Here is a 24,146-nt window from a genome sequence, read left to right as displayed (position 1 = left end):
TGTTGGAAAATACACTAAAAAGTATTAAATAAAAATAACTGCGTTAAAAACAACCGACTTCAAAAACGGAAAAGTAAGAAATAAAAAAGATTTGATATTATTAACTACTACATAATATTATTGTACATATTTCGCAATAAAAAGTGGCCTATGTCCTTTCTCGGGTATCAAAATATCTCTATACCAAATTTCATGCAAATTGGTTCAGTAGTTAAGGCGTGATTGAGTAACAGACAGACAGACAGAGTTACTTTCGCATTTATAATATTAGTATGGATTACTCAGCAAATGATCGTAGTTTAAATATAATTCACATTTATATACCTCAAAGGAGTCATAATTTTTCAAGTTTTTTATATGAGGTATAAAAATAAATGAGTAATATTTTAATCAAACACAATAAGAAAATTTACGTGCATATTCGGGAAACCACTTTTTATTCGGCGGTTTACCATACTTTCATCCTTTCACCACTTCAATCTAGCAAATTGCTGAACCGATTTTGATGAAAAATATGTACAGACCATTATCAGAAAACTTTTTAAATAAAATCACATCGGATCACCCATTTTAGACTTATCTTACCACATACAATGATAGACATTAGAATAAAAATACCTTTTTTTAGCTTTAAATCATATAACTCGTATTACAATTTAAAAGCCAAATTGTTTCAGTATTGCATAAGCGAAAGCTTTCCATCCCGTGACGTCACAGAGCACAGCTTAGCAGTAACTAATCCCTCCCTTTCATTACTAAAGAAGTAAAGAACACTTTTTGTATCAACGACAATATGAGACGACTTGACTCGCTGGGGATAAAAACTTGTAGAACAAAGGCGGAGCGGGCGAAGCGTGTTACACAGGAACGGTGGTTCCGTATATTTACTAGTTTTGTTAAAATATATTTTATATGTATTATTAATGGGAAATTGACTTATCTCAATATAAATTTTATCTGCAGTCCATTTTCGTGCGGTTACATTTTATAAATTATTAACAGTAAATTTCGATAGTTATTATTTATTTCATTAATTTAATTATCATTCTTCCCTTTAACATTCACAAAGTGATACTTAATTGCAAATTCTCATATTTTACCAGTACTTAAATAGTATCATAATATTTTTACATCAATTAACACAAATAAAAAATCACATATTTAAGAACTTTACACATTTCGTTATTGACTTATCAAAACAGCAGTTCTAAAAAATAGCAAAACTTACAAAGACATACGGAACTCTAGGCCAGTAAAAGCTTTATTACTTGGAAGCTCATTTGCGCCGGGAGCTTTCTTACCGTCTATTTATTCTTGTACAAATAATATTAAAACTCCGGCCCGTTGTACCAAGTTTTTCTTTTTGAGATATTCGCGTTGTTTTAAAATTTGTTTAAGAGTTCCGAGTCGACTTTATGGGATGAAATTCATGTTCTTGTTTAATGAAATTGGCTGAGATATTTTATTATGACCTTCAAGGGCTATTGGGTGTCTAACATGTCCAATATACTGAAAATTTTTCATATATATTTTGTGTAGTAGATACTATGTTATTTCGTCTAACTTGAGGGAGCAGTTTTAAGTTTTATTAAAGCAAATGAAGTAAAGATATGTAGGTAATAAATTAATTAATCAGGTTGTATTTTTCAATTTTATTACTCGATGGGTTGCAATAAGTTTTCGGAGCTTTCTTTTGAGTCTCAAAATAATAATTACATATCACATCTATATATATATATAAATGAAACCCGTTTCGCGTTGTCACGGCATGGACCGATTTCGATAATCCTTTTTTTCCTCCTTGAACTACGAGGATGGTTCTTATGTAGAGAAAACGTAAATATGTACCACGGGCGAAGCCGGGGCGTACCGCTAGTTTATTATAATACCTGAAATAAAAAACATGTATTACTTTCACCACAAACATGTAATTTTGCGTGGCATCTTATAAGGTAAATGAGTTTTATATCTTACCGTTACAAAACTTCCGTCATAAAAATATATCAAGGAACAACAACGAACCCCAAAACATGAATTATTAATGACAATTTGTTTTGGTGGAATATTTATAGGTAAATAATTAAAAATATAGATGGTCGAGTAACCGTGAAATTGATCTGACGTTTTCCTTTGCACATAAATCAAGTGGTTCGGGGTTCCGTGGGGAAATGAGCTTCTTGGAAATCTAGTCATTAAATATTATATTAAAGAAATATATTTTACAGTATCTTCTTGTGATTGATGAGAGCCACGAATTTTCTGATAGAAAATGCAGCTTTGCTGACGATGTTTGAATAATGAATATCTTATTTTATATATAAAAGGTGTATTGTATTTATGTGAAACGTTTTGAATGAATAAAGTTTTATATGATACTAGCTCGGTTCAGTAGTATTTGCGTGAAAGAGTAACAAACATACACACATCCATCCTCACAAACTTTCGCATTTATAATATTAGTAGGATAGGATACTTGGCCGTAAATTCTAGCTGCGCCTCCAAAATCACGTACAAACGTAGACAATCCAATACAGTATGATAAATGATCTACAATAGATATCGAAATTGCCAGCCAAATTATTAAAACATAGCATTAGTATGCACTATATCTAAAGTAAACGAATTCAGTCACACAATCCCTCAAACAATTCCTCCCATATTTCAACAAATGTCTCGTAAAAAATACAATTTTAAGCAAAAGAACGTTCTTCATACGGAACCCTTATCTTTAAGTATTCTTCACCCTTATTGAGCTCGGAAAACGTATTTATCTTACGTAAAACTGTTTTCACAAAGGGTGATACGATGTTATAATATTCGGAGGAGTTTTATAAAAACAGGCAAGAGACTCGTTAAAATGGATTAAAACGGAAGTTGGAAAGATTTAGAATTTTGACCCACTTCAAGGAGTATTACCGCCTCCTCGGTACAGTGGTTGACGCGTGAGCGTAGAACCGAGGGGTCCTGGGTTCGATTCCCGGTGGAGACAAAAAAAAATGTCTCGGTCTGGCAGGACACAGAAGGCTGATCGCCTACTTGTCCCTAAAGAAAAATCGATCAGTGAAACAGATGTATGAATAATGCATCTGCCCCCTACCCCACTACGGGGACACGGGACTTCACTTCAAGGAGTATGGTTTCCATGGATATTAAGGATTTTAAGCTAAGCTTAAGATTATTAGTTGTTATCTTTAATACCTCTTTAGACGGAGTATAACAGGGAATAATCTTTCATTTGTTACGACTTTTAAATAGGCACTTAAGACGTGTTTTAGCAATTAATTAAATACAAAAGTATACGCTACATCTTATATATAAAAATGAATCGCAAAATGTGTTGGTAAGCGCATAACTCGAGAACGGCTGAACCGATTTCGATAATTCTTTTTTTATTATATTCCTTGAAGTACGAGGATGGTTCTTATGTAGAGAAAACGTAAACATGTGCCACGGGCGAAGCCGGGGTGGACCGCTAGTACAATATAAAAGTTATAGCAATGAAATTGTGTAACAAAATAAAAATATTACAATTATTTTACTGGTTTCTTTGAAATAATTTTACATATTGTTATAACTCTTGCGGGATACAATTAATAGCAAGCTGTATACATTATTGAATAAAAATCAAGACTCTACAATTTGTATAGTTATAAATGCAAAAGTTAAACATAACCATCAAACGCTTTTTTGAAATTAATTTGTGTTGTTGTTAAATAATAATTAGGTAATAGGTAATTAATTAAAATCCTACTAATATTATAAATGCGAAAGTTTGTGAGGATGAGTGTGTGTGTGTTTGTTACTCTTTCGCAAAAATACTATTGAACCGATAACAATGAAATTTAGCACACATATAAAGGGTAACTTGTATTAACACATGGGATATGTTTTATCCCGTAAATCCCTCGGGAACGGGAACTATGCGGGTTTTTCTTTGAAAACGCGGGCGAAGCCGCGGGCGGAAAGCTAGTACTAGGCAACATTGCTAACGGAATACTAGGAACGTAGTATGCTACAGCCCATGTGAATTAACATAAAACGGCAATAGCTGCATAAAATTTTAATCCCATGAAAATAAATCAACCGTAATAATTAATCAACAGCGAATCTTATTTAGAACACAATAAGAAAGTTTGCGTGTTAAACATCAGTTTTGAGGGTAGTTTTAAATTATACGCCATTGGAACGCCATACACCCGCCTAGTTACCGCTAAGCACGGAAAGAGTCGTAAAATTCTTGTGTAAAGTTTGATTAAAACATTTATCGGCTCACTAATTTGAAATAAAAGCGAAAATCCATTTGGATTCATGCGTTTATGGACAAGCTTTGTATGGAACAGTGGTGTTTCGTGGGTGTATGGGAGAAGTGTGGTTGTTGATGTTATATTAAATAGCTGTAATCATTCAATATGTTTAGCTATTGTATAAAAGTAAATACGTAATATCCTTTGTTCTGCATAGGTACAATCATTTAAAAGTGCTGCTACGTATAGTAGTAATTAATTTCAAGCTTCATCATAGCTACTTATGGTACCTACTCGGAAGAGAAGCTTATAATATGATGGTCCAGGTCATATCTATACACTTTTAATATGTACATTTTTCAGTTATTTACATGTTAAAACCTTCACACTTTTCCATCTGTTCAAGCCTTAATAAAAACATTTGAATGCAATAAAAACATGTATTTCTCTCTATATATATATATATACCAATCCAATATCCCTTATAAGCAACCGACTTATTCATAACTGAACTATAGAACAGACTCGTAAAAACAGTTACATCATCGGGATTCGGGAGCAGTCTTTGTAATTCCAACATCTTTGTACAACCGTAAAGTCAGAATAATATAAGGGTTTTACGAGCATATTGTACTACCCGTTCGCTTCGAGTTGGCCGCTCCCACCCTTCCCGCTTCACCGCACCGCACTCCTAGACAGACCCTGTTAGTACCGTCAGTAACGCAATCACGTGCGCTCGTTCGTCACTAATATCGCTCCCGTTGTTTTTGGTTATGTTATTTGATCGTTTTGTTAAGTTTATTATTGTTAAGTTTTATAGGTATATTTTTTTACTGCTATTAGCGAGGAAATCGCTGAAGTAAGTAATTATACAAACTGTTTTTGTTATTTTATTTTTCGGAGTGTTATTATTTTTTTTGTCAACGGTACCAGTCGATGAGCCTGTGACATCATTTTGTAACGGTCATCGACGGCCAACTCGAAGCGAACGGGTAGTAAGTCGGCAAAACTAGAAGCGTACCTATACGAAGAATATGCCTAGTTTTATAGCCAATACGTTTTACTGTTCTCATAAGTTGGCAAAGTGGCGCTAGCTGAGATGTGCGGCACCGATTTATCAAAATTGTTTTGTTGGGAGATGGAGCAAAATAGGTCGATATCTATAAAAATATTGTCGTCTAATGCACGCTGCTTATGGTCCGTTTTATGTGGGATTCTTTTATGGTATATGTAATCCAGGGTGTGGTCTTTGTTTTAGTGTATTTCACTGAGGGTTTGTCGTGATAAGCAGATGTTTATCAAGACAATGTTTGGAATGAAAAATTGAAAAACGAAAGATTATTTGATTCTGAACAATGGAACGTATTATCATTCAAGATAGGTGTTTAGTTTAGAATAAAAAATACATCATAGAAACTGCTTATTTTTAACTAGATACAGCAGCTTCAAATAACCAATTATGCGCTCAACCACATGTTCGAAAATACATGCTATTATAATGTTGCCGAGAATTTTCCATCATGTCTGCCTATATCCAAATTCAACATAAAATGATTCGGATAACAGCCCATCCATTTAAATCAGCGTGGTAAACCTCAACCGAAATAAACAGCATTTGGAGTAATAAAATTGGATATCGGATATGTCCAATAACACTCGGAAGGGAATTTAATTAAATGTTTAATTAATTGATATCTCCCTTTGGTGCTATTCGTCAATGTCATTCGCTTTCAAATAATTCACTCAATGAGTAATTTGACGAGTGTAAATCTGATTTTCCCGCCTCCAATTATTCACTTTTCTAATCATTTGGGATTGGCTTACTCGGGATTCGGTTATACAGGTTGATTTTTAATGTTAATCATTTGCATTTTTAATATTAATCACCTTTTATATATTATTGTATATTAGCTTTCACACCAGCTTTTCTTTTCATGCGTTTTATTATGTTGCAGATTCTCCATTCAATTTTCCCATTACTTTTTCAGTCTCTTGAAGTTTACATAACAAAATTATGGGTATGTTTTAGTCCAATACTCTCTGTGCTTATGTATTATTTAAAATTCATCTAAATCGATTCAGCGCTACAAATATATGGTAATTTTAGACTATTACTTGCTATTGACCGCGGATTCGCCCGCGTGTTCAAAAGATTTTGTAAAAAATATTATTTAGATTACCTTCACTCATGACTCAAAGCTGTCCTTTGTTCTACATAAAAATACTCTTATCGCTCCCAATTAAATTGAAAACTTGCCACACCTATAAAGTAACCCTGAGCAAAAACAATATAATATTTCTCGCAGAGTAATTAAGGTAGAAAGGTCGTCCAGGGAGCCATTTTCGTAGCACGTATTTTACTGCTCGAGTTTGTGAATATGACCTTTAAAATGTGCTTTAATGTGTCATTATATTATGTTGAACCCTTTATGTTATGTCGCATATATAGCTGTAGTGAAAACACCTAAGTTTGTCGCATAAATATAGTTTAATAGCGAAGGTATTGGGTTTTATTATGATGGAATAACTAAGCCCAAAGTTGTGCAGTTTACAGTTTTATTAATCAAGTTATAAATTAACTTCTAACTTTACTCTTCAATTCAAGTATTTTTCTATGAAATTGCTTATAATGCTTTATTTCTTAAATACATGCTGCCCATTTTGAAACCGTATTTGAATACAAAATTAAAACTGCATTTACTTATATTACTGAACGGAAATTATTTAAAATTGAATACGTGCTCTATCTGTATTTGCTCAAAATTAATTGATTTGAGTAAAAGAAAGAAATTTCAATACAATATTTCTCTAGATCTTTTCAAGGTATTTGCTACGATATAATATGAATCCATACTAATATTATAAATGCGAAAGTAACTCTGTCTGTCTGTCTGTTACTAAATCACGCCTTAACTACTGAACCAATTTGCATGAAATTTGGTATAGAGATGTTTTGAAACCCGAGAAAGGACATAGGATAGGTTTTTTCCCGGAAATCCTACGGGAACGGGTTTTTCTTTGAAAACGCGGGCGAAGCCGCGGGCGGAAAGCTAGTTACCTATATGTCGTATTTAAACGTACATACCTACATTATTTGATTTAAAATACAATGTAAATTGTACCTATCACCTATTTATAAGTTTATAACCTTGTCTTCTGTATTACGAACAATTACGAACTGTTAATCATATAATAATTATGCTGAAAAAACTGTACGCGTCTATATATTTTATGCATCGATACTGAAAACAATAGAGGTAGGTACTATTACCTAGTAGGTATGGAATTATTATATTATCTGTGCTATTACCACGGCCGCGGCATTAGTACTATTCTTTCTCCAAATACCGCATGAAGCCATAAATATCCTAAAACAAAACCGAATTATTCAAATAGAAGTATCTAAATTCTGAAATCTCAATACCGGCTTATCGGAATATTCGCGCAAAATAGATTTTTACCCCGAGGTCCTGGCGATTCCCCCTCATTCCGATCCTGCAGGGCCCTTTATCAATCTCTAACGTCCCTTTTTCCTTGAAATTGCAGGCTTTTTCACAGAATGTGAACTAACAAAAGCGTTTTCGTGTATAATGTGTTCATTTGGATCTTTACGGAGCATACCAGCTGGGTCACTGCTAAGTTATGGGCGATTGTGTTTTGAAGGTACTATAGGGCATAACCTCAATTTCGTAAGTAGTCCAAAATCATAATTTATTTTCGAAAAAGTACGACATGTAACACCTTCCCTATGTAAGACTGAAAAGTAATGAAGGCCGGTCTATTTTTTTTTTTTTGTTATTTTTATTCTAGCAGATTAATAAAATCGTGAAACCTGCACTGAACTTACAATAGCTTGTATATAGATAAACAATAATAATATGTTATTTGAAAAGTATAAAACTTCCATATCGTTATTGCCAAATATCAAAACAATATTTTACAAACATGAAACATGTAACATGTAACATATTAAACGTAAAATATCTTGAGAAAAAATATGTTATCAATATAACACAAAGAGATGGAAAGAAACAATTTAATAATTTCGTATTATTAACTGATAAAACGTCTTCATTCTTACAACCCTTATTTTTCCCGCGCTCCGTTCCATTTCCACAGATAACATTTATTTCGTTTCGAAAACGTCAATATAACTCTTGATATACCTACCTACCTCGTAGTTCTTCTTTACGAAGGGACTGTAACAAATTACTTTTATCTTAATCGAGTTTCTATTAAATTTTTGTTTGTTTCACTAGCAGTAACTTTTAATGAGGTTGTTTTTTAGTTATCGACTTTAAATAATATTTTGGTATCTCTGAATCTTTTGATGAATGTTTTATGGTAAATGTGAAAGCATGTTATAAATATTAAATAGCATACCTTTTCTTACTCAATATTATGAATTACTAATTTCTTAATAACATACATAATACAATCTAGTTTAGTTAATCTCCTTTTTCTGAAAACCGTTAAAACGTAGTTAAAATACATAATCCATATACCTACCTACGCAGTTACGAAATAAAGTGTCAGTCTGTCAATGTCACAACCGCTATTATGGCGCGAACTTTTTATATAGGTATCTGCCAAAGTGCTCATACATAAACTAGCGGATGTTTTTTCGGCAAAAACAATATTTGTTCGCGTCAAACACCTCGGCTAGGATATGTAAAGATCGCTCATATCCCTGGAACGTGGGTTGGCAATCCGCATTTTAGTGCAGGGTTAGTAGGGTGGGCTGGCGATGTAAGCTTGAGGTATTAAGTTGAAAATTTCGTAAGTATACAAAAAGATTATCTTTTTTTTACACCGGACAGACTTATGAATTTTTTTTTATTTTAATCTATAAAATATCTACATATGTATATAGGTACTTATGTATGTTTATAATATGTTCATGCCGTTTCATCACAGACCTGTGCGTTTCAATTTTCATCATCAAAAAGCTGCTACGGATTCGCAGTGTCTCGTTTCTAAAACTTCAATCATAAAGATCTAGATGATTTTTGCTGCGAATCTTCCTGTAAATAATTATACTTGATTAAAATTAACGACTCTTTTAATACTAAATGATTAAACAATCTAAAGAAACAATACTTAATCAGTTACTTTACCTTTAACCACTATTTCGTCCAAAAATCTCTTCGAATGCTACAACAGAAAATTGTAAGAATGTTCTCTATTAATGTTCTTATCTCTATGCTAATACCTATGGAACAGTCTAGAACTTTCCATTATCTATGGTCACAGCAGCCATTTAAACTCGGGATGACGTCACGTCGGTTCACCATCGTCCCGCTACGTGACGGGGCGCGGGACGCGTGTCACGTTGCCTGTGTACTGGTTATTGTCTAAACTAAACGATGAAGGATTGAACGCATTTGTCACGGATATGGAGGAAAATATAATAATGTATTAGAAAAGAATTTAGGATTTTTTATTGTGTAGAATTCAGTAAATAAATTGAATATATGTAGAGCTTTGTTAAGCTTTGTTTTGTTTCAGACTAAGTACTCCAATTCACTTTGGTTTTAAATTTTAATTTTAAAAATTACCAAACGAAAAAGAACAGAGCATATTACAATTTTATATGATACTAATTGGCCTCGTTAAGGATGATCAAACGATTACGTGGTTACCAAAAAAATTAAGTCTTACTTTACGTACATATTTCTAACAAAAGAGGTCTTATTTGTTGGACAAACGTGTAACGTGTATAAAATTGAACAAATTAAGAAGAAAGTAGTGAATTATTGGTAAATTACTTATATAAGACTTTTATAACAAATCAAGCAAAAGACAACAAAATTCTCCTTGAATCAAAAACATCCTACTTAATGTGATTTGTGATATACGCTGTCCTAGTTCAACAGTAAGATATCTTAAAAAAAAACAAAATTGAGATAAGTTTTGTTTCATGTGAAAAATTCGCTCTTCTGTCTGGTTCAAAACTCAGATATTTGTAAAACGCAACCAAAGTGCTCAAATTTAAATGTCTCACTGGCATATTTTTAACGACCTTTAGTTCAAGAATCTGACATCTTAAGATATCTTACAAAGTCAGGAAGATTTTTACTTTTCTTTTATTTCTACACAGAGACATCTTCAAATGTCATCATATGGAATTATAAAAACATTTCTATGTTGAGACATCTAACTGCCAAAAAAAATTAAAATCAGCCAAAAAAACTGGTAAACCTTATACAGTCAATGAAATAGGTTACCAACAGATTTATGACTGGAAAAAACTGTCTAAAATGGTGAAAAATTTCAACTTAGACGAAAATGGTCAAAAAATTGTATGGGGTGACATCAAATGTATCCAAGTAAAAATATACCAGCCGAATTGATAACCTCGTCCTTTTTTTGAAGGCGGTTAAAAAAAGAAGATCCATACAAATTTGGCTACAAAATCTTCGCTTCACAAAGTCACTTTCTCTGTCCCTATCTCCCTTTGTATGCTTAAATCTTTAAAAGTTAAAACTACGCAACGGATTTTGATGCGGTTTTTTTTAATAGATAGAGTGATTCAAGAGGAAGGTTTTAGTATATAATTTATTAGGTTTTAGACAAAGCGGGCGAAGCCGCGGGCGGTAAGCTAGTAATAGTTAAACTGACTTGTGCAAAAATAATAATAAGATTTTAACTGATAATATGAGACTGATTTGTGCAATTAAGATACTAGGTAATAAATAATACATTACAAGCAAACTAATTCTCAGTTTTTAATTAATTTTCCTATCCCGTTACCAAACATTTCCGCGGATTTAGTCGGACAACTTACATTCTCAAATATCGATGTACTGTAATACTGAGATATCTTAAAATTATGTCGATCTCTGTGGATTTTCCATAAATTTGGAAGCTTGGTTGGATAAATCTTTAGTATTTCTTAAACAAAACAAAAAACAATAACTCTATGAGTTACAATATAAACTAAATTTTTAATAAACCATTTTAGAGACAACATTAAAAATACAAAACATGTAAGTTCAATATAAGGTTATCTTCTATTAAAAGCCTTAAAACTAATATTCAAATTATTTTATTAAGTAATATTGAAATATAAATAACTCCGTAACACATTAAACCAAACTATAGTTTTAAAAAATCAACCACATTTCAATTAACAACGAGTGAATTAATGACACTAAAATCATAAAAGTATGAATAACTCAAAACATACTTTGTTCAAAATATCTTACTGTTGAACTAGGGCATAATTAACAATATGAAGTGCAAAGATTTTATTAAAATCTTTGCACTTCATATTGTTAATTAAATTACAAGTAAGAAACTATCGCTAACAGAATCGATATATAAAAACGCAATATCACTTGGGAAATTATTCGTGCGCCATAAAATTATAATAATCTACTTTATTGGTGTTCTGTTATGCGCATAATTATGTAAATGCGAGTCACGGTGCCATCGACGTTTCATATTTTACTCGCTTTACTGCCGCCGCTCAAAAGATGAACCTGTTTTTTATGTTGCAATAATTTGGAGCTAATTTTAAAGATTTAAGGACTACGTCATTTTTCCATTGTTTTGATCATGTTTACACAAAGGCATTAATTGCTATTTACTTACCACACGATCATTTAAATTACTTATACAATTCAATTGATTTTCATTAATCATTTCACCACTACTACTTTGTATCAATGCTGAAGGAAACATAGTAGGTATGGAAAATACCATGTCCAAGAACGTAAAAAATTGACGACATATTGTGTTGAAACAAAAAAGTTTTACTTTCTATCTTTGATAAAGGCAAGATATAGGTATTAAAAATATCACAAATAGGTTATTATATTATAAATAAAACACAATTATATAATTTAACTGTTTATTCAAAGAAAAAATAATGCATACTTACATGAATTGGCATAATTTCCATGATTGTTAAAGAAAAATATTACGGTAAAATAAAATGTCTGAGTAAAATTAATTTAACACAAAATCAATCTCAATGAACACCTCATTTCATTCGAATAAAATTTCTGAGAAAAATTAATTTAATACAAAATCAATCTCAATATAAGAACTCCTTAAACATTTCATTCGAACATAAACAAAAAGTCTAGGTACTCATAAAATATGAAAAAGGTAAGTAATAAATTAAACACGATTTTATACAATTGATCAGCCAAATTATCAATAGTTAAAAAATAAACAAAATTGAGACAACATATAAAACTAAAGATTTCATAATAATTATTACACATTACAGAATTTTTTTTTTTTTTTTACAGTAGAATTCTAGGAAAAACAATACTTTTTAATATAAACAAACAACCATCCCAAACACAATTTCCTGGAAAAGACTACAAAAAAACATTCCAAAATCTCAATATTTTATTACAATCATATCATATCATACTACTTCCGTTTCACGGTTTCTCCCGGGGGCGTGTCAATCTTCTCTGATGTTATTTCGTATTGCGTGTCCAACCTACAAAATGTACAATTATAATATTATCTATATTTCCTGTTTTAATTCTTGAAAAATTTAGGAAAAAAATATTTTCACAGTAACAACATGAATTAGGGAGTACACGAGGAAAATAGGAGAGCAATTTTCATAAAAATGGTGAAAAATATATTTTCTGAAGCTTAAAATTCAATTTTATTCATGCAATTGTAGCGCTATTGAATCGTCATATTATTCAATAATTATGTTCCTTAAACGATATTATACATTATGCATATTTATATTTGTTAGGTACTTTATTATTTAAAAAGGTACCTACTACAGAGGACAACTATGATCTCGATACTTCACATATTTTACGAACATTTTAACGTCTTGAGCATATTATTAAATTAGTCTTATGTAAAGCTATAAGTATATCTTCTTTACATGCCTTGAAAAGCTCACATAAAACACAATTGTTTCAGGAAGGAGCAGTCCTTCCAGGAAATACACAAGAAACAATGTAATTTATTAGACATACAACGTAACATGTTCTGTAATTTAATTAATTTAGGGAACGAGAACAAAATAACGAGAACACACAAAAATTACTCTACAACGAAACATAAAAAGCAATCTATGGAAAACTCGAGAAAATGTGTATTTGAAGACCATAAAAAAACGGAAACGTTCCAAGCTATGAAACAGGAAAGTGTAAAAAACAATATGAATACAGAAAAATTATAATCAAACGCCAACCATGTAATAGTTCCTAACGTAGCAACCTGGGGGCATCCACACCGACTATTGACCAGTAAATTTGAAGGTTAAATGTTAAAATATACGCTCGTACCGACATATTGACAAACTCTGAATGGATTATCCGAGCGTCATCTAATATTTATAGGGTAAGGAACCGATTCTTGTACACAATACTGGGAAAGAGATATTAATGTTGGAAACTCGTTGGCAACTTATCTAACTTTGAAATTGCTTATATTAGGGGTGTTTGTACAAGAATAGAGACACTTTTCATTATAGGCTAGCCGTAATTACTTTTCAGAAAACTGTAAGTTATAATAAAGACAGTATTATTATTGGGTAGGTACCTACCTAGTTACGGAACGAGGGTCGTTATTTTTTTCAGAGTTTTATCGAATTGAAGAATTCAATGTGGAAAGTTTTATACTAAGACCACTAACGAAACCACTTTTAATATCAGCTCTAGTCCTTTAATTTACGATCCAGGCAATATATTTCAGACTTCACAACCCTTATGATATCGACGCTTACCAGGAAAAATCCAACATTCGTGCCGCGTTAGCAGCAATATCCACCTTTTTATTAACATAAGCATATTTACATAAACATATTTTCAAAAGAATCCGAAGAAATTGTAAAAGTCAAAAGGACACATTTGTGATTCAACCGTATAAAAATGTCCGACTGCTGACTTCAGAATTTCCTTTAATGCCTCTTTAATGGATGCCCACTTATCGCCGTATAATGGGCTTAAAATTATACAGGTCGGGAATCGAACTGGGGACTTAGAGGTGAAAGGGCGATATCCTGGTGGCATTGACTGGACACTTCTAGAGCCGTGACGTCATCGATGGCGATGGACTGGTAATTCGGACATTATACAATGTAAGTCGGATTAGAGTAATGTAATCCGAGCATTGTAAACGAGCGATTAGAAACTTAGAATTACTTACTCATACATTTACTGCAGCAAAGTGTAATATTTATAGACTGATCTGTACTGAACTAGCACGCAGGATTTTTTTAATTTATCGATTCCGGTAGAGAAAAAAATCGGGCGGACATGATTTAATTCTGGCATAACAGCGAACGATGTCGCGGACAGCAGCTAGTCGTAAATAATGCTCGCGACATTAAATAATAACTACTTGTTTCTGATAAATGCATTGTTTTATATCACCGAGCGCTAGGATATCATAGTTTTCTATCTACATAGTTTTTTCTATATTTTCATCAGCAAAATCTGCGTAGGTATGGCATTGACTTTACTCATCTAGTCATGTACTTAATCTTAGTAAATGTAGTCTGTATTAAAGCAAGCAGTACCTGTCTTACAATTATGTAACAAATTATGTTAAATTATACAAATCCCAAGTGTCTACACTAGTTGATAAAATAAATGAGCAAGTACATTTAAAACCATTGCGATGGCAAAATTAATGTCACTTATAAACTATCTAAACATACGTTTCAATTAAACAAGGTGATTGTTAAACAAATCATAAACTGAATTTCAAAAAACAATTGTCAATTGAATTTCCACCATTTCATATTTCATACACAAAATGATGGCCAAACAAAATGCCCTACGCCCGATTGTACTTAATTATCCCCAGTCATTCATCACAGGCGACGAACAAAACCTTTTAACAGTACAAAGGACACAGGCCACCCTTTTATCGTACCATGTACGACACTACACCGGTTTGCTGTCATACTTGTTACAGAAAAACGTGTATTTTTCCTAGCTGTAGTGGATTTTATTTAGTAGCAATGGCTTTGAACGCATTGTTAAAGAAAAGACGGTTTTGAGAGATGGTATCACCTTTCAGTAGACAAGTACTTTACACAGTACTTTTTTACAGACAGACTTTGCGAAGTAAATGTCAAAACGGTTGATTGATCGTGATTTTTCATGGTAGATTATGTATCCAGGTACCATATAATTCACACTGTAGCTACAAAACGCATTAGTAACATTAAGACATTGGATAGAATAACATAATATGATAATCAATTCCAGTAATATGTATCTAATGAAAATATAATATTGGTACCTATTACTTAATATTCTACATGATGACTATCTTTTAAAACTTAGCAAACTGACTGATAGGGAGAAACTTGTTTCCATAAACTTTGGGAAACAATTCTACTATTACACCGAAGATGTAATAATCACACGACACAGGATGAAATATGCACTCACCGGCAGAATACATCATGTAGATAGGGAACCATTCCAAAAAATAGACATCACTTCAGATGATAAAATCAGTCTAAAAAGTTTCAATTATAAAATATCTATTTCCTCAACTCCACCTATTTATTTACTTCAGAATTTCTACGACTATTCCACATTATGTACTGCCCTATTATCCAACATCTAGCCGAGCCATAATGAATTGAAATGTCATACAATCATACAATTGAGGTTTTTAAGGGCCCCGTATTATAAAGGAATAAAAGATGAAGACAAGGAAGATTGTTCAATGCACTGCAGTTAAGCGCATTGAATAGCTGAATAGATGATGGGTACCCGTGCTCGGTTGTTGACCTTACACACCTGGACACTCAACCTAGGCCAGGGTTGACGATTTTAATTGAAATAATAATAATTAGTTCGATTTATTGCGTAGGTACATGTGACCACATGAAGAAATAAATTAGTGAGAAAGAAGAAGAAAATTGTTTTCTTACTATTTGACGTGCAAAAGCTATAATGACAATGGATATACTATTGAAAGCTCTGACTGAAATGTCATCATCCGAAAAACGGGAAACTTGGTTTAACTTATAGGGTATTGTAATGTGGCAAGTAGCTAGTCACAAATATTAATAAATTCTAGCATCATAAGTCTAATCTTGGTCAATTATCATCAAGCAGCAGGAGTAGCGTAGAACAGAGTAAAAAAATATGTATAGGACCGGTTGAAGGAAATTTTTACGAATGCCACATAGATTCCCAAAAACAGAAAAGGAAAAGAACCTTTAAGTTCCAAGTTTCGGATACGACACCAAAAAACTTTTCTCCAGCAACCCTGAATCAAATTCACAAGTGTTCGCATTATACACCACATTACTCGGAATATTGATAATTCTTTTTCTACCCAACAATATATTTCAGTCTGGGGTCACTGCACATGTAAATACGAAATGAGGGGGTCACTGTATTGGTGTGCCGGCATTTTGCACGTGGCGCGAGTTGCCATGGCAACCGGTTTCATCAAAGGGTTACGTTTAGAAACGCTGATTGGATCATTATCTTGACAGTTGGGGTGAAAAGGGCTTAAATAATGTATGCTGATCTGGCTAAGTTTGAGATCCGGAGGTGGTACTCATAATACGATAAAGTATACATGAACTGGCATCTATACCACAGTACCTACTGCTATACGAGCTATACTATCAGGTAACAATTGGTGATTTTGTAGGAATATAAAAGTATAATGCTTTTTTTGAAGTCGGTTGAAAAGGGAAATGGTTCACGATTTATGCTCGTGTTAACGCAAAATTGAAAATGAAAAATGAAAATGAAAAATAAATTTATTTCATACACACAATTTTCAAATACAGAAAGTGGATGAGTCCTCCTAGTAAGTTTACAAAAACCTGTGTCAGGAGGACCCGCTCTTCCTTAACTAAAGTTTACAAATATAATACGTGTGCAGATGTATATGTATAAGTGAGTGAATGAGTGTGTGTGTGTGTGTGTGTGTGTGTGTGTGTGTTTGGGTATGTTTAAGCTATTACGGAATATTATAAAATGTAGTGTAGAAGCGCCTCAGTATCCTCATAGGAAAGTGTTTTTAAATAATGAATAACTGTTTTTTTAAAATCACGATGATTAAGTCTATGTATATCCAAAATATTATTAAGACGATTATAGAGGTAAATGGACCTTGCTTTAAATTGGTGTTTAGCAAAAACTGTTTTGGTACATATAGTGTTAAAAACGTCTTTCTTTCTCCTTCTATTTTCAGTTGATTTGTCAAAAGGAGCCATTTTACGAATTTTAGTAGTAACTAAAAGAATGTACAACTGTCTAACTGTTAGAAGATCGCAGATTTTATATAGTTCCGAAGTTGAAAACCTTCGCGGTTTAAAATACATCACTTTAAGTAGACAACGATGGCCACGTTCCACGTCCAAGAGTTTAGTTTTATTTGCTCCACCCCAGATAGGGATACAATAGTTAATTACAGATTGCACAAGAGATTTATAAATTTGGTTAATGAGTTCAGGAGTGGTTATATGTCTTAACATTTTAAAAATCCATATAAATTTCCGGGTTCTTTCATTAATATAGTCTAGATGGCAATACCAAGAGAGGCGATAATCTAAAATTATGCCTAGATATTTAGTAAAGGAGACTTTTTCAATTAAATTACAATTACAATTCAAGTTATTTGTATTATTACATTCATGAAGTTTTAAAGAAAAGTTATTATTAGGTTGAGTTCTATTGTTTATTGAGAAACAAATATAATTCGTTTTTTTAATGTTTAATGTAAGTAAATTCAATTTAAGCCAATCATAAATCTTTGAGAGACCCAGTTGAGCAATAGAGTACACCATATTCCATGAGCGCCCAGAAAACACTATAGCGGTGTCATCTGCGTACGAAATGATTTTACCACCATCAATAGGAAGGTTAGTAAGATCGTTAATGTAAATTAGAAACAGAGTCGGGCCAAGGACACTACCCTGGGGTACACCAAAAGTAATGTCCATATCCCGACTCACTTGATTATCAATTTTAACTCTTTGGGTGCGGTTTAACAAATAATCCGTTAACAATTTAAGAGGTGTTCCCCGAATTCCTACACGCTCTAATTTGTGAACAAGAGTGGGAAAAGAGACGGTATCGAAGGCCTTTTTTAAGTCCAGAAAGACAGTTAAACACTTATTTCCTAGGTCAAGTTGGTCTATGATTGAAGATGTGAGAGCCAAAACTGCATCTTCAGTGGATAACCCATGTCTAAATCCGTACTGTGAATTCGAGAGTATACAGTTTTTTTCAAAGAAGTTTAACAATCTATTATTTAAGAGTCTCTCAATAACTTTAGATAAAGCAGGTAAAACTGAGATTGGCCGATAATTATTGATATCGTCCCTATCCCCACCCTTGTGCACGGGGGTAACAATTGATTTTTTTAAGAAGAGTGGAAAGACGCCCTGCCTGAAACACAAGTTTGCAAGATGGCTAATATGAGGGGCAATAGCAGTTATACATAATTTCAAAAATTTTGTTGGTATGTTGTCCCAGCCAGGGGCACTGTCAGATTTAAGAGACATAACCACACTTATAACTTCGCCAGGGTCTGTTTCTAAAAGTACAAAGGATGAGCTTGGCTGAGCAGACAAGCTAAAACTGTTATTATCTGGAGAGACGGATGGAGGATTATTCAAAAGATCATCTGCCAGAGTTTTACCAATATTCGCAAAAAAGTAATTCACAGAGTTAAGAGAATCAGTAGACGTTTGTTCTAAGTTAAGTAGTAGGTCTTTACAATGCGATTTATTTGTCTTAAAGTGAGTTATTTCTTTAATAGATTTCCATAATTTCTTCGAATTCTTAGCGGATTTTGCAAGTAATTGTCTATCATATTTACGTTTTAATTTTTTTATCAAGTTGTTACAGTGATTTCTATATCGTCTAAAGGTAAGTTTCAAAATTTCATTGTGTGGATCAGATCGAAGTTGAAGCTGCATTTTGTTTCTGTTTCGGATACATCTAAGAATGCCCTTTGTTATCCAAGGCTTGACAGTACGTTGGTTCCTCGGAAGATGTTTAGTAATTTTACTTTCTTCTAATGATTCTGTAAGGTACTTTATTAAACGTTCTGTTACTATATTAGGATCATCACAAAAAAGCAATGATTTTAAATTTTTATTAAGAAGTCTATTATAAGCGTCGTCGTAGTCAATATATTCAACATTTTTTTTATTTATTCTTGAATTTTTAATAATTTTTGAGACACTCAAAAATACAGATAAATGATCAGTTACGGTAGTATTCAATACGGCAATATTAGCAAGAAACACTTCCTTGTTTACTTTCAATATGATGTGGTCTAAGCAGCTGGATTCCCTTGTGGGTAGCTTATGGCCAGCTACTAGGCCATGAGTAGCTAGCATATTTAAATAGTAATTTTTATTATTCCGGTCATATGTTTGTTCGTTAGCACTCTGAATTGAAAATGAATGAAAATTGTTCAATAAGTTCTTAGAAACATGGCAGACAACCACCCTTTCTAAGATATCGTATATTTTTAATGAATAAATAAGGCAATTAACCATCTTGAATTGCCAGTTCTAAGAAATATTTTATAATAAGAATAAATAAGGGAAGTATCTTGTCAGTAAATTTCTGTATAAATTGCCTATTGAAAAGGTACCTGATTCTTGCATAATTTCACGATTCAAGAGCGAATGAAAAAGGCCTTTGAAAGAAACCTAATTGCCTGAATAAATGTTTGTGTAATCTGTGAAACAAATAATATAAATATCTCACATTTAAGGATATAATAATGTTTAATTAATTATTAAATAATTTGTGTAATGCAATTTTAAAGTAGTAATAACTTACCGTAAGTTCCTCAAACGACAGTCAGAAATAATACTGATTCGGGACCGGGAATCTCCGTCTAAGGGCGGAAGAGTGGCCTTTGATCTTCCAATCATGCTGTAAGAGATACTATTAATTAATTTATGATAGTATTAAGTTACGTAAATTTTATTTCGGAACTTATGAAAATATTAAATGACCGAGAATATAAAAAACTAAATAAATTTTCGAACAGTTTATATTCTTGAACACAATGAAGCCGGCTAGTAATCGGATTTGCAAAGAAATAATTCTAGTTAAGACGTATGTACTATTTACTGACCTTAATTTATACAATGTTTAAAATATTTTAGTAGAATTGTTTAGTTATCTATATTGTTCCAATACTCCAAAGGGGATTATTAGTAGATAAAAAACAAATTACATAAGTTTAACCTAGGTCTATATGTTTAATATGTACTAAGTAATGTTGTTTGTTGCAATAGGGTTGCCATGAACAATTGTTTAAAAACCTATAAATAAATTATTGAAAAAATAACCTAGGTCTGCTAAACAGTTTGCTCTTCTCAGTGAGTTTCCGCTTGGGCCGCAGACGGTCTACTATCGAATCACCAGCCCCATGCAACGATCCATCCACGGGTGTGGTGGTTTTCAACGCACTGTATGTTGACTCCTGGATGAAAAAATCTTTTCTGCAGATATTATTTCTCCACAAAAAGTAGATTATGAATTTTTTAAAGCATAAGTAAAAAATTCTTTGGGATTTTAACCCGCGTCTTTTCGGGGCGAATTTTTCTCATTTATAAAGCATTTAATGCGATAAAACGAAATATATGATAAGACTAAAGGCTAGTAGGATAGAAGCTAGATAGGCTTTTAAAAGTATGGCCTACCTGTAAACTCATTCATCAATATACATAATATATTCAACCGATTGAAGCTGTGAGCTGATGAAAAATTTATTATGTAGCAAATTTAGATGTTTAGATGATTTATTACAATTATTTGTATAAAATAATAAAACCATTATCAATACTTTCCCTTGTAAAATCCTAAATCCTGAAGTGTAGTTATTTTCATGTTCATTTTATTTTTATTGAAAACTATAGATTGTTTATGCCACACTCATGCCTCATGGTGAAGTTAGGTGACTTATCTATATAAGTTCTATTCTATAATAGGTTGGTATATAATATAGAATATACATATTTTAATCCTCTAAATACCGTTTATTTCCAGATCTATAATACTTGAGAAAATACGATTATAAGAAATACTTTGAACTCATTACATTATGTAAGATAAACATAAACAGATAAATACAAAGTGAAGTGGCCATTATTAGAAAAATTCTCGGATAATAGGATTATTTTACTCGCAACTTATTTTCAAAACAAAAATAATTTTCCAAACTCTTGAACCGATATTTACGGAACTCTACATCATAATGACGTCATTAATAATAAGCTACGAAAGAATTAAGAATTGCCAGCAACAAAATCTTTCTTTATACAGTTATCTATGTCTGTGAGTTATACATTACTACATAAATATGTTTTTAGAAATAAATTTAATACTTACCTTATGCGATATTTCCTCAGTGCTGTAGTCGGTTATCTTCTGCAATATTTCGCTCTCTGCACAAATATTCGGTTCGCTTGTTACGCTGCTCGAATCCTTTGATACGAATTAAACTTTAGTACATATAAATAATATGATCCCATATGATACGAAATGAAAATAACAAATGTGTAGCAAATTATAAGATTTAAAAAAAAAGTTTCAAAATTTACGTGAAAACTTTTTTAAGAAAAAACCTTAGCAGTTTTTGCAATAAGACGAATCCAATGTCTTCTCTAACTTCATTGGGCCGTTTATAAACCTCTACCTAACTTACTGGCTACTTGAATATAAAACTACTATGTACTTATTAATTAATGACTTCATGCTTACATAACTGAGAGTTTTATATTTATCCGTCTCACTTTCGAATGGTAGATTCACTTTACCTGGAAAGCTGTGAAAAATTATAATCATTTTTAATTTTTCATCATGAAAAATGTAGTTTTGTTATAACGTTCTGGTTCGACCACAAGGATTGGATTTTTTTCTCTCAATATAATATTATTATAGTAAGTCAGAAACATCTAGTAGTTATTAACGACTCGATTGACGATAATGAAAAAAATTATCCATATTTATATAGCTTTGCCCCGTGCCCGTGGTGCCGCTCGAACATTCCTATTTTCCATTTATATCCAAATAACGAGAACATCATTCGAATCTCGTTCAACGATAGATGAGAAAACGGAAACAGAGATACTTTCATTTTTTTTTCACTAAACATGCAAAAATAAATATAGATGATAGAATATCTTGTGAGTGAGTGAGCGAATGAATGAATGATTCGAAACATATTAGTAAATTTCACCAGCAATCAGACGGTATATCATCAACGATTGGATAATCTATCGACGAGCTGCTGGGCCACTTCTTAATGCCCTCCTCTTGGGTATCTTCTAGCACCATCAGGTCATGCTGGCACCAAGTGTCCTTGGGGCAAGGGTCTGGTGGAGTGTCCGGGGTCCACGACTCGCGTCGCTTGGGGATGTAGCAGGGGGGATACGCGCTCGGCTCCTCGCCGGGATCGTGTCGGTAGAAGTACCTGTATAGGTAGGTTTTGGCTAGATCCGGCTCGAAGGACCAATGTGCGAACCGTTTATAGCGCATTTGTATTGTTATTTGTTATAAAAATAGACGGTGACGTACTTTATTATGTAGTCGAACGATAATAGTTAAGATATGCAAACATCTACAAACAAAATTCGTGGAAATCGTTTCAGATATAATATCTTGATTTAGAAATAGTTCTATGAATAAATTCGATACTGCTTTTCAATACATTACTTTTATACTACTACTTTTCATTGTGTCATATAATTCTTATTATGTTATAGAAAAGTATATAACTACTTTAAACAATATTTCATCGAAAAAAAGAATCGTGAAGAAGCTTTCCGCTTTTTTTATCGTACACATAAAATTATTACATTCTAGCTGGCGCCAGTGAATTTACTCAAACGTAACTTAAAAAGATAGCCTATGTACTTATCAACAACATAACTTTATGTGTGCTAAATTACGTATCCAATATTTTTCAATGAAAGACCATTAAGTAATAAACATCCGCCTTACTTTTGCTTTTTATTCACATTTAATTTAGGAAATTAGGATGTTTGATAGATAAATAAATAAATACCAGTCAATCAACTTGAGCCACGCTTTAGCAGCACAATGTGCTGTAAACAAGGCGTTTTGCCGCTCCATATATTTGTCATAGCAGATCTTCATAGCTTCTTCGATTATCTCTTCCCGAATATCGAGTATCATCAAATCGTCTTCTTCCTTTTGTAGTATTTCTGCCCTAAATGTAACTTTCTATTAAAACGTTACGAAAGTAATTCTGTCGGTTTGTCTGTTCTTCTTCATATCAACCACTGAACCGATTTCAATGAAATTTGGTACAGAGATAGCTTGAGACCTGAGAAAGGACATAGGAACTATGCGGGTTTCTCCTTTGACTACGCGAACGAAACAGCGAATGTTAGTACCTACCTACATTAAAAATCTTCAAATTATGCATATAACAATACCTATTATTATTTTATCGATAACAGCTTAGAATCTGCGCTACTTTTATATTACAACAATAATATGTTCTTACCATGTCCTTTCTGGAACATCTTTGGGCAAAGCCATTAATGTTCTTTGGTCGTCTGCCAACATAAGCTTTTTCCCTCGTCGAGAAATTTTATATTTGCCCTTGTCGGGCGAGGTTTTGCCAGCACTACTCATCATGATGAAAATATCTTATTTTAAACGATAACAACAAAAATTGTTTACATTAGATTGGACAATTCCGCAAAAGCTGAAAGGTAGATATTTCATAAATTTTTCTTTAATGTCTATGGAAAGCACTCGTGTACCTAAACGATGAAAATAGGTACGGCGGTGTATTATGAAATTTATTTCCTAGCATTGAGCAGAGCAGTCAGAAAAAGTTGTCAATTTCTCCTAGGGTAGATTTTAATAACGCAAAAATGTTTTAGTTCCCGCATTAGACAATATTTTTATAGGGCTTATCTAT

The 24,146-nt window shown here is 32.5% G+C and overlaps 1 protein-coding gene and 1 long non-coding RNA gene across 2 annotated transcripts in view; one reads left to right on the top strand and one right to left on the bottom strand.

The window, feature by feature from the left end:
- LOC149481325 (uncharacterized) overlaps positions 1–24,146 on the top strand; it is a 350,361-nt gene that overhangs the window by 34,960 nt on the left and 291,255 nt on the right. The window lies entirely within an intron of this gene.
- On the bottom strand, positions 12,513–24,016 carry LOC149481343 (uncharacterized). Its single transcript, XM_089705816.1, has 8 exons — positions 23,724–24,016; positions 23,259–23,423; positions 22,431–22,664; positions 21,953–22,016; positions 21,581–21,676; positions 20,539–20,672; positions 20,021–20,116; positions 12,513–12,705 (listed from the first exon to the last, which is right to left on the bottom strand). Exons 1-8 carry the CDS (start codon positions 23,855–23,857, stop codon positions 12,633–12,635), a joined length of 996 nt encoding a protein of 331 aa, XP_089561942.1. The 5' UTR covers positions 23,858–24,016; the 3' UTR covers positions 12,513–12,632.

The sequence above is a fragment of the Colias philodice genome, chromosome 17 (assembly GCF_061535455.1).
Source record: "Colias philodice isolate Cphi_HAF_F1 chromosome 17, ilColPhil1 Martin Lab GWU primary, whole genome shotgun sequence".
Lineage (NCBI taxonomy): Eukaryota > Metazoa > Arthropoda > Insecta > Lepidoptera > Pieridae > Colias > Colias philodice.
This window is presented reverse-complemented; position numbering and strand designations above follow the sequence as displayed.

What these genes read in the sequence shown, in the direction of transcription:
- LOC149481343 (XM_089705816.1), bottom strand. Translation starts at nt 23,857, where the DNA reads ATGATGAGTAGTGCTGGCAAAACCTCGCCCGACAAGGGCAAATATAAA. An exon ending in TGGCTCAAGTTGATTGACTG is followed by an intron (nt 22,665 to 23,258) that starts GTATTTATTTAT and finishes CTACCTATACAG; the next exon opens with GTACTTCTACCGACACGATC. An exon ending in AATATAAAACTCTCAGTTAT is followed by an intron (nt 21,677 to 21,952) that starts GTAAGCATGAAG and finishes TTCGTATCAAAG; the next exon opens with GATTCGAGCAGCGTAACAAG.